This window comes from Bombina bombina, chromosome 1, assembly GCF_027579735.1.
Source record: "Bombina bombina isolate aBomBom1 chromosome 1, aBomBom1.pri, whole genome shotgun sequence".
In the NCBI taxonomy this organism is placed as follows: Eukaryota; Metazoa; Chordata; class Amphibia; order Anura; family Bombinatoridae; genus Bombina; species Bombina bombina.
Genome location: NC_069499.1, coordinates 193,442,955 through 193,453,607, shown reverse-complemented (window position 1 = coordinate 193,453,607; position 10,653 = coordinate 193,442,955). Strand labels below are relative to the sequence as shown.

Below are 10,653 nucleotides of genomic sequence, written 5' to 3'. Positions count from 1 at the left end.
GTTGGTGAGTGATAACGGAATGCAGTTTGCTTCCACATAGTTCAGTTCTTTCAGCAGAGAATATGATTTTGTCCATACTACGTTGAGTTTGCATTACCCGCAGGCTGATGGAATGGCTGAAAGGGCAGTTCAAACAACAAAGTTCATTTTGAAGCAATCTGAGCCGTACCTAGCACTCTTGTCCTATAGGGCGACCCCCATTCATGCCACGGGTTTTAGCCCGGCACAGCTGATGCTAGGACGTCAGATTTGCACCACTTTACCCTCTGTGGGTGTCTTCCAGCCATCTAGCTCTGTTCCTCATAACGAGGTCCTTAGGAGGGATGAAGAGGCTAAAAGGGGCTATCGATTCTTCTACGGCAGGAAACACTCTGTGAGGCCCTTGCAGGAGCTAAATGTGGGGCAAAGTGTCAGAGTTAAACTGGATGATGAGAAGAAATGGAAGATGCCTGCTACGGTAATTGGACGCTCTCCAGAACCAAGGTCTTATGTAGTCCTGATGGAGGGACAGTCACAGGTCGAAATCGAAAACATCTTCAGCCAGTACCTGAGAGTTTGGGACTGGATGCCTCAGTACCACCGCCGGTGGGATCCCCTGTTTTAAGAGGGGTGACTTACCCTCAGCAAGATCACAGCGGGGATACTTCTTTGCTTCCAGCAGACTCTCAATCACCTTCTTCTGTATCAGAGGACAGTTTGTGTAAAATGACATCAAGTGGAAGGGTGGTGAAACTTCCCGCCCGATATCGGGATTATCTTTAGTTAGAGCAGTGACCGGAAGTATGGGCAGAATAATCCCATGGTCACTGTGGACTAGAGTAGTCTACCCCGATATTCAAGTCAGGATTGTATTTCATGTTGTTTATATACAGTATATTCTCTTTAACTTGTTCTTTGTTGTATACCTTGTTATTTGATGTATTCAGAATTTTTTTTTTATGCTTTATCCTTTGAAAAGGGGGAAGATGTGATGAGAGTGGGAGGTGACGTCACCAGATGGGCATGGCCTGGGGCCGTTACTGTCTATGTCACAGTTACTAAGTGAGATGTATTGTACCAGATGTATATTTCTATGCTCTGCAATAAAATAGCGTTGTACCTTTTATGCTGTGTCCTGCATCTCATGACAGCATCTATGTGCAGCCACCAATCAGCAGCTTTTGAGCCTATCTAGATATGCTTTTCAGCAAAGGATATCAAGAGAATTAAGCAAATTAGATAACAGAAGTAAATTAGAAAGCTGTTTAAAATTGCATGCTCTTTCTAAACCATGAAAGAAAAAATTTGGGTTTCATGTCCCTTTAAGCCTTAACAGATCTGAAATTATTATTGTATGACTGTGCTAAGGGGCACATTTATATACTTCTTTTTTTTTTTTTTACATTATTTTATTGGGTTTTTCAAACAAACATTTAACATAAAAGAAAAGGTCTCATTACCAGAATTACATTTTTACCTTGAGTAATATCGTACAATAGTCGTATACCTATAAATCATATTATCCTTACAGGGATTACCTCATTACTTTCATTAGTACCTTAAAATGTACACATTTATATACTTCACACACGTTGCGTATTTTGTTGTATACAATGATTATTAATGTATTTTTTTATTAAACGGTACTTGAAGTACAATTTTAAACAACTTTCCAGTGTACTTCTATTTTACTTCATTCCTTTGGTATTCTTTGTTGAAAAACATACCTAGGTAGGCTTGTGAGGTGGAAGCACATATATAACTCATCATTCTGTTTTTATAGCTATTCCTTCAATAAAGGATACCAAGAGAATGAAACAACATTTGTAATAGAAGTAAATTAGACAGTTGTTGAAAATAACGAATCCATTAAAAGCAGATGTGTAAATGATTACTGCTTTTTATAAACCTATATTAGTGTAGCACTGATAAGTAAACTAGATATGTGGAATCATTTATTTTCTACAAATTTAATAAGGCTTTGATTAGTTGGTCACAGTCACGAGCATGCGTCTCAAAAGAAAGTTGTATAGCGCAAGTGTTGTTTCGCCACCTGTTGGAGACGAGTGTGTACGCTCCAGTGCTAGGCGACTCGAGATGCATTGGTTGCGCTATTTCCGTATGCCTTTATGCAAAGCTCTTCAAGCGCGTTTCATGTCGGTGTCCTTACAGGTGACCCCGGGGTGCTGCCTCTTTGATGAGCCATTGAGGGTGACGGTGTCCGGGTTGGACCCCGGGCAGAAGGTCACCCTCCAGGCGTCCTTGACCGATGAAGTTGGGGAAACCTTCACCTCGAGTGGCCGATACCAAGCGGGAAGCAGCGGGGAGTTAGATCTGAGCCGCTCCCCAGCGCTTGAGGGCGGCAGTTATGTTGGTGTTGAGCCCGAAGGGCCACTGTGGGCCATGCTGCCTCGGACTCCCCACAAGAGGTTCGTCCGAAGGAACGTGCAGGCTCCGGCCCAGCTCAATTTTTCCTTGTACGGGGCCCACGAGCCGCTTGGACCTCTGTTGAGCACGGCTACCCAGGAAAGAGCCTTCATGGGTGAAGGGGTGACCCGGAGCACATTACGTGAAGGAAGAGTCCGGGGTTCCCTCTTTTTGCCACCTGGTGGGTACCGCACCCAGAGAATTGCAATTCTTAGTATTCGTTTTTGCCCATCATACTAAGGGTTGGCCGTTTTATAGAAGACATATAGGGCAGCATTTGTATTTTGATTAGGATTAAATGCATTAGTAGGTGAACTTCCCACATATTGTCTACAGTGTATACTTTGTTTATGATTCAGCTGTTATAAGCAAAGTCCATCTCTTCTGAATCGGGGGAAGATACAGTCAGAACACGAAAGCAAACCTGTTGACAGGTGGTATCACATTTTCCAAAGTTAGGTAAATAAGATGAGGAAAAAACCCATTCAGAAACATAAACAACATGGAGTGAATAATCCTTTTTATAAAACCTATATAACGTTTACATCTGAAAGATCCCTCAGGTCTTGTAAATGTGTGCAGTTTGTCTTCCTCTTTGAAAATGTCAGTACAATAAAAAGATTTCACAGCTAATAGGTCAGGATTTGACAAATTAGGATTGAGCATTGGAGTCAGCCATGAATTAGTAGTCACATTTCTATGTATCAAAGTCCAGTAAATACATATTTAAATAGAGCTTTCATATGAACAATATAGATTTTTAGAGTTTACTGACCCTTTTTTAAAAAAATAAATAAAAAATCTTAGCCATCAAATGAGATGTTTGTTATTAGTAGTTAAAGTGAAGGTCAATTTTGATGAATTAGTGCCTGGTTTTTAAAATGAATTAATCAAAATTGACATTATCCTCTTTTTCTTCAAAAACTTACCTTTTCATTCTGGCAGCCGCTCCAGCGATTTTCCACGGCCGTCAGAAGCCTCTGCAGATGTCGTAAATGACGAAAACCGGCTTCCTCCAATCACGGCTCCCCCCCTGGGGGAATCTTGGCCTGATGCAGTGCCATGATTGAAGCCGGATTTGTCATTTTGGACCCGCAAAGACGGCTTGCGACGGGTGGAGGAAGTTCTGGAGCGGCTGCCAGGATTAAAAGGTAAGTTTTTGAGGAAAATTAGTGAAATGTCAATTTTGATGAATTAAAGTGCCCTTGTTTTTAATAGGATTATTAAAAACTGGGCACTAATTCATCAAAATTGACCTTCACTTTAAGTTTGCAATTGGAGTAGGATCTAACCCTTTATCTGCAAAGAATTGCCATTTTCTTTATAAAAAGTATCAGCCTATTTGTGTAATTTAAAGTGACAGTCTACACCTTAGTCATCTTAAAGCCTTACTTTAGATTAAGGTTCAAATATCCTCCTGCACCCTTTCTATATCATGCAGCAGTAACAGTAAAAAAAAGTTATTTTAAAATCACTATTGTTTCTGGTTACTTTTAAATGGCTGCAAAGCTCCACCCACTGATGACATCGCAATCGGGGCTGCATTAAAGGCTTCACTAGTTACAAAAGACTCACTAATTGGATTCAACAGGCTGTCAATGCTATTTAACAGAGTGCCTAGATGCAGCCCAGATCGTGATGTCATCAGTGGGCGGAGCATGGCAGACATTGCAAAGTGACCAAAAACAATAGTCATTTTAAAATAACTTTTTTACTGTTACTGCTGCATGATATAGAAAGGGTGCAGAGGATAGCTGCAGCTTAATCTAAAGGAAGACTTTAACATACATCTGTAGTATAACTCAGAACCTGAAACTGCTACGATGTAGCAGAACAGAATACATTTCTGTTCTACATTAAAGGAATAGTCTAGTCAAAATAAAAAGTTTATGATTCAGATAGAGCATGCAATTTTAAGTAACTTTCAAATTTACTCCCTATTATAATTATTTCTTCGTTCTCTTACTATCTTTATTTGAAAAAGCAACAATGTAAGCAAAGGAGCCGGCCCATTTTTGGTTCAGCACTTGGGTAGCACTTTCTGATTGGTGTCTAAATGTAGCCACCAATTAGCAAGCTCTACCCAGCTGCTGAACCAAAAATGGTCCGGCTTCTATGCTTACATTCAAATAAACATAGCAAGAGAACAAAGAAAAATTGATAATAGGAGTAAATTGGAAAGTTGCTTAAAACTGCATGTTCTATCTGAATTATGAAAGTTTAATTTTGACTAGACTATTCCTTTAAACATTAAAATACCAGTTCAGCATGTAAAATACCAGCTGTGTGGCAAGTCCATTGTCTTAGGAGTAGGGATGAGTAACACAATGTGTGTGGTACCAAAATATTCCAATTTTTAAAGTAACTTTTTTTTTTTTTACCTTGGATTTCCTTTTATTGTCTCATATTCTGTTTATCTTATTTACTCAATTTTCTTTTTAAAATGTGATGCATCACATCAATTTATGTATGTTCAATTTATATTTACTACTGCAGTTCATCCTATTAAAGACGTTTGTGTAATAGTTCTGCATCTATTGACTGATATCACTACAACAGTAAAACCGTTTACTCAAATGACACGAGATATATTGTTTGTCTATAAAAATGATACTCTAAAGGCAGAAATCCTTGATTGTAGAATTAAATAATGACTTTAAAGGGACAGTCTAGGCCAAAATAAACTTTCATGATTCTGATAGAGCATGTCATTTTAAAAAAATTTCCAATTTACTTTTATCACCAATTTTGCTTTGTTCTCTTGGTATTCTTAGTTGAAAGCTTAACCTAGGAGGTTCATATGCTAATTTCTTAGACCTTGAAGCCCACCTCTTTCAGATTGCATTTTAACAGTTTTTCACCACTAGAGGGTGTTAGTTCACATATTTCATATAGATAACACTGTGCATGTGAAGTAATCTGGGAGCAGGCACTGATTGGCTAGACTGCAAGTCTGTCAAAAGAACTGAAAAAAGGGGCAGTTTGCAGAGGCTTAGATACAAGATAATCACAGAGGTTAAAAGTATATTATTATAACTGTGTTGGTTATGCAAAACTGGGAAATGGGTAATAAAGGGATTATCTATCTTTTAAAACAATAAAAATTCTGGTGTAGACTGTCCCTTTAAAGGATATAAAAATCCTGATATAGTTTTTAGGGGTCGATTTTATCAAAGGTTTTGCCAGCCTTCGCCCCCCTACGACTGTAGGTTCTCACAAGAAAACCTGCATACCATATTTATGAAGCAGCAGTCATCAGACCGCTGCTTCTCTAACCTTTTTGCCACCTCTTAGGTGGCGAATTTCAATCTCTCCAGTCTCATCCGACTGGGGAGATTGACAGCTCCAGCCGCACACGTTATTGGCTGTGCGCAGACAGGGGGCGGCGTTGCACAAGAGCGCAAAATTGCATTCTTGTGCAGTGCTGAATTCCGGCAGCGGAATTCAGCCCACCATAGGCTAGCTGTGGTGGACAGGGGCACGTATGTACGCGTACATATGCGCCCCTATCCGCCGCAGCTTGCCTCTGGCTGGCTGAATTCCATTGCCGGTATTCAGCATTACACAAGAACGCAATTTTGCGCTCTTGTACAACACCGACTCTGCCCGGGCACAGCCAATCACACGCAGACAGGAGGTTAGAGAAGCATTGGTTTGACCGCTGCTTCATAAATATGGACTGCAGGTTCTCTTTTGAGAACCTGCAGTCGTAGGGGGGGGGGGGCGAATGCTGGCGAAGCCTTTGATAAATCGACCCCTTAGTATGGCTTTAATGGAGGTTTGTTGTGACGTGTAACATACTTCACTGTAGGCATCCACTACCCACCAAACGCACACTACCCTAAATGTCTGTTGTGTCAGCTTTAGAATGTCTGCAAGCATGCTCCTAGCCAGTTGAAAGCTAATATGGCCTTAGGCATGAGCAAAAATATGTATTCTGCATTTGTTATCAGAACATATGCTAAATAAGTTTTCAGTGCCGGATTTGTTAGTGTAAAAGTGCAGCATACAAAAATAGCCAACTGCCGCTGCTTGTGGCCATAATCTTCTTTCGTGTCTAATGAATTCAGATAACATTTTTGTTCATGCCTAATGGTTATTCACAGGAGAGCTCATTTGGTGGGAAGTGAAAATAAATAAGAAAATGGTGCTGATGGCACTTTTAAAAGAATACTAGAAGATGCCTTTATTGGGGTAAGTAACTTAGGCTTTACTACACACCCTCTTTCAAGATTTTTATGTCCCTTTAACAGACTGTTTTTTTGCTAAGAATATGGATATTTCTTGTAATAAATGTAGTTTGGTGAATTTACAACCTTGAGTTTAATTTTATGACTTGTTTCTCCAGGAACTGGGCCCTTTCCAGGGCTTATTGAAATTCAAGGAACTGGTGGAGGTCTCATAGAATACAAAGCTAGTCTCCTGGCCAGTAAAGGATTTGCCACTCTAGCATTGGCTTATTATGGTTATGAAGATCTCCCAAAGGATATGAAGCAGTTTCATTTAGAATACTTTGAAGAAGCCATCAATTATATGTTGCAACATCCTCGGGTGAGCTCTACAACAAAAGGAACACACTATTTAAAAATAAAAAATAAAATAAAAATATATATACATTATTTTTAAAGTTTTGAAATTAAGACTTTAAATGCTAAACAGCATTATAAACCTAATACAATAATCACACAACACAGAATGTATCATCCAACTAAGTTTAATGAACAAAAAAAAAAATTTACTTGCATTTTTCTGCAAACAGTTCTCTGTATTGTTAGCATGTTAGACAATATCTGGTCTGCAGCTATTCTATGTATTCCAGTCTGGACTGATTTATAGGCACCCTGACCTTCAAGCAGTTGGACAGGAAGATAAAAGGGAAGTGGCTGTTAGATCTTGTTCCTTTGAAAGCTGCTCGATAGCTCAAAAAATCTTTATCTTTATTTGGAAAATCAGGAATGAAAGCTTAAGAGCCGGCCTATCTTTGGTTCAGCAACTGGGTAGCGCTTGCTAATTTTGGTGGCTAAACGTAGCCACCAATCAGCAAGCATTATCCAGGGTGCTGAACCTCTCCAAAAACTTCAGCATTCTTAATATATGTTTTAAATGGTTTTTAATGTGGGTACGCATATACCCTTTATGAAATCTTCAGTTTATCGGTTTTAACGTTAATTCCACTAGGTTATTCCCAAGTGCAGGTATGGGAGGTGCACCCAGTGTATGTGTGTTTTTGTGTGTATATATGTGTGTGTGTGTATGTGTGTGTACAGGGGATATAAAGTCTACAAACCCCTGTTAAAATCGGGGTTTCTGTGATGTAAAAAAATTAGACAAAGATAAATCATTTCAGAACTTTTTCCACCTTTTAATGTGACCTATAAACTGTACAACTTGAACATACTGAAAATTCTAGGGGGTGGGAAGTAAAAATAAAAAACTAAAATAATATGGTTGCTTATAACTGAGGATGTAGCTGTGTTTAGAATTGAGCAATCACATTCAAAATCATGTTAAATAGGAGTCATTACAAACCTGCCATCATGTAAAATGCCTCTGATTAACCCCAAATAAAGTTCAGCTGTTCTAATAGGTCTTTCCTGACATTTTCTTAGTCGCATCCTACAGCAAAAGCCATGGTCCGCAGAGAGCTTCCAAAGCATCAGAGGGATCTCATTGTTAAAAGGTATCAGTCAGGAGAATGGTAAAAGAATTTCCAAGGCATTAGATATACAGGGCCAGATTGGCCAGCCGGGAAGCCGGGATTTTTCCCGGTGAGCCGCATCAGCTGGGGCCGGCATGACACACTTCAAGGCTTCAGTGTTCCTTCACGCTGTTTATTGAAGCCAGTGAGGCCGGTACAGTCAGTCACAGAGAAGAGGGTGATTTTTTTTAATCTATCAGCCTACAGACGTTTTCTATTGCAAATTGCAATGCAGAGAGAGCAGCAGTAAAACATTTTTAGCTTCTCTGCTATTCGGTATGGGAAGTGGGACGGAGGGTTAAAGGTTAATAAGTGCCTGCACCTGGTATGCAGGGAAACCGGAGGGAGACTGAAGAGCAGAGCACCGTAATAAAGATAATGATCTTCCCCTCTAGAGTGACTTCTGACAAATCTGTTTTAGAGCTGGACTTCTAAAAATAAGGTAACCCTTTGCTAGAAATATTATACAGGCTGTGGCTGTGTAGTGTTTAAATCTGTTATTTGTAACATTTTACCAGAGTTTTAACCTATCTGATTCTGCACACTTATTCTGAAGGAACTTAAATCAATCCTTTTAACCCTTTCGTGACAGGGTTAAAGTGCCTACATCGGAATAACTGTTCCGATGTAGACAAATTGAAACTACGCGATCGTGCATACGATCGCGAGATTTCAATTATTGGATCGCATCTGGGGGGCGTCCCTACAATCCTAGGAACGCCCTCCAGACTGCGATTAAATCCTTGAAGCACAGAAGGCTTCAGGACAGCCGTTAGCTATGACGTTTTATTCCGTCATAATGGCTTTAAAGCCCAGTCTAATTATGACGGAATAGAACGTCATAACGGCTTTAAAAGGTTAATACTATGATTTTGTCATAATTTTATATTTACTTTATTGCTTAAACGATTACTTTCTGTTATAATTTTTAAGCTAAACAACATATTAAAGTTAATAAACATTAATTAAAACCTACTGACCTATATTTTCTCCAAAACGAAGTTTCATAACGTTCTAAAAGTTATATCTTTTATTTGCCGATGATGTCACGTTATCCTGCCCACTATTTTCAGCACTGCATGTTCAAAATACTTAAACCAATAACTTTCGGCTAGATTTAGAGTTCTGCGGCCAAAGGGGTGCGTTAGCTACGCATGCTTTTTTTTTCCCCGCACCTTTTAAATACCGCTGGTATTTAGAGTTCACAGAATGGCTGCATTAGGCTCCAAAAAGGGAGCGTATAGCATATTTACCGCCACTGCAACTTTCGATACCAGCGGTGCTTACGGACGCGGCCAGCTTCAAAAACGTGCTCGTGCACGATTCCCCCATAGGAAACAATGGGGCCGTTTGAGCTGAAAAAAAACCTAACACCTGCAAAAAAGCAGCGTTCAGCTCCTAACGCAGCCCCATTGTTTCCTATGGGGAAACACTTCCTAAGTCTGCACCTAACACCGTAACATGAACCCCGAGTCTAAACACCCCTAACCTTACACTTATTAACCCCTAATCTGCCGCTCCGTACACCGCCGCAACCTACATTATAGCTATGTACCCCTAATCTGCTGCACCTAACACCGCCGACCCCTATATTATATTTATTAACCCCTAATATGCCGCCCCCCACGTCGCCTCCACCTACCTACAATAATTAACCCCTAATCTGCCGACCGGACCTCACCGCTACTATAATAAATGTATTAACCCCTAAAGCTAACTCTAACCCGAACCCTAACACCCCCCTAAGTTAAATATAATTTAAATCTAACGAAATAAATTAACTCTTATTAAATAAATTATTCCTTTATATTTAAGTATTTAAAGCTAAATACTTACCTGTAAAATAAACCCTAATATAGCTACAATATAAATTATAATTATATTGTAGCTATTTTAGGATTAATATTTATTTTACAGGCAACTTTGTAATTATTTTAACCAGGTACAATAGCTATTAAATAGTTAATAACTATTTAATAGTTACCTAGTTAAAATAATTACAAAATTACCTGTAAAATAAATCCTAACCTAAGTTACAATTAAACCTAACACTACACTATCAATAAATTAATTAAATAAAATACCTACAATTACCTACAATTAAACCTAACACTACACTATCAATAAATTAATTAAATACAATACCTACAAATACAATGAAATAAACTAACTAAAGTACAAAAAATAAAAAAGAACTGTTACAAAAAATAAAAAAATATTTACAAACATTAGAAAAATATTACAACAATTTTAAACTAATTACACCTACTCTAAGCCCCCTAATAAAATAGCAAAGCCCCCCAAAATAAAAAAATGCCCTACCCTATTCTAAAATTAAAATAGAAAAGCTCTTTTACCTTACCAGCCCTGAAAAGGGCCCTTTGCGGGGCATGCCCCAAAGAATTCAGCTCTTTTGCCTGTAAAAAAAAAACATACAATACCCCCCCCCCAACATTACAACCCACCACCCACATACCCCTAATCTAACCCAAACCCCCCTTAAATAAACCTAACACTAAGCCCCTGAAGATCTCCCTACCTTGTCTTCA

The 10,653-nt window shown here is 39.0% G+C and overlaps 1 protein-coding gene across 1 annotated transcript in view; it reads left to right on the top strand.

Annotated features, from left to right (window-relative positions):
* Positions 1–2,021: 2,021 nt before the first annotated feature.
* The window catches only part of LOC128645057 (acyl-coenzyme A thioesterase 1), a 41,014-nt gene continuing 32,382 nt past the window's right edge, over positions 2,022–10,653 (top strand). Inside the window, exons 1-2 of the mRNA XM_053697807.1 lie at positions 2,022–2,587; positions 6,755–6,957. Of these exons, the coding sequence (XP_053553782.1) occupies positions 2,077–2,587; positions 6,755–6,957 (714 nt within the window). The 5' untranslated portion in view covers positions 2,022–2,076. The remainder of the gene's footprint in view (positions 2,588–6,754; positions 6,958–10,653) is intronic.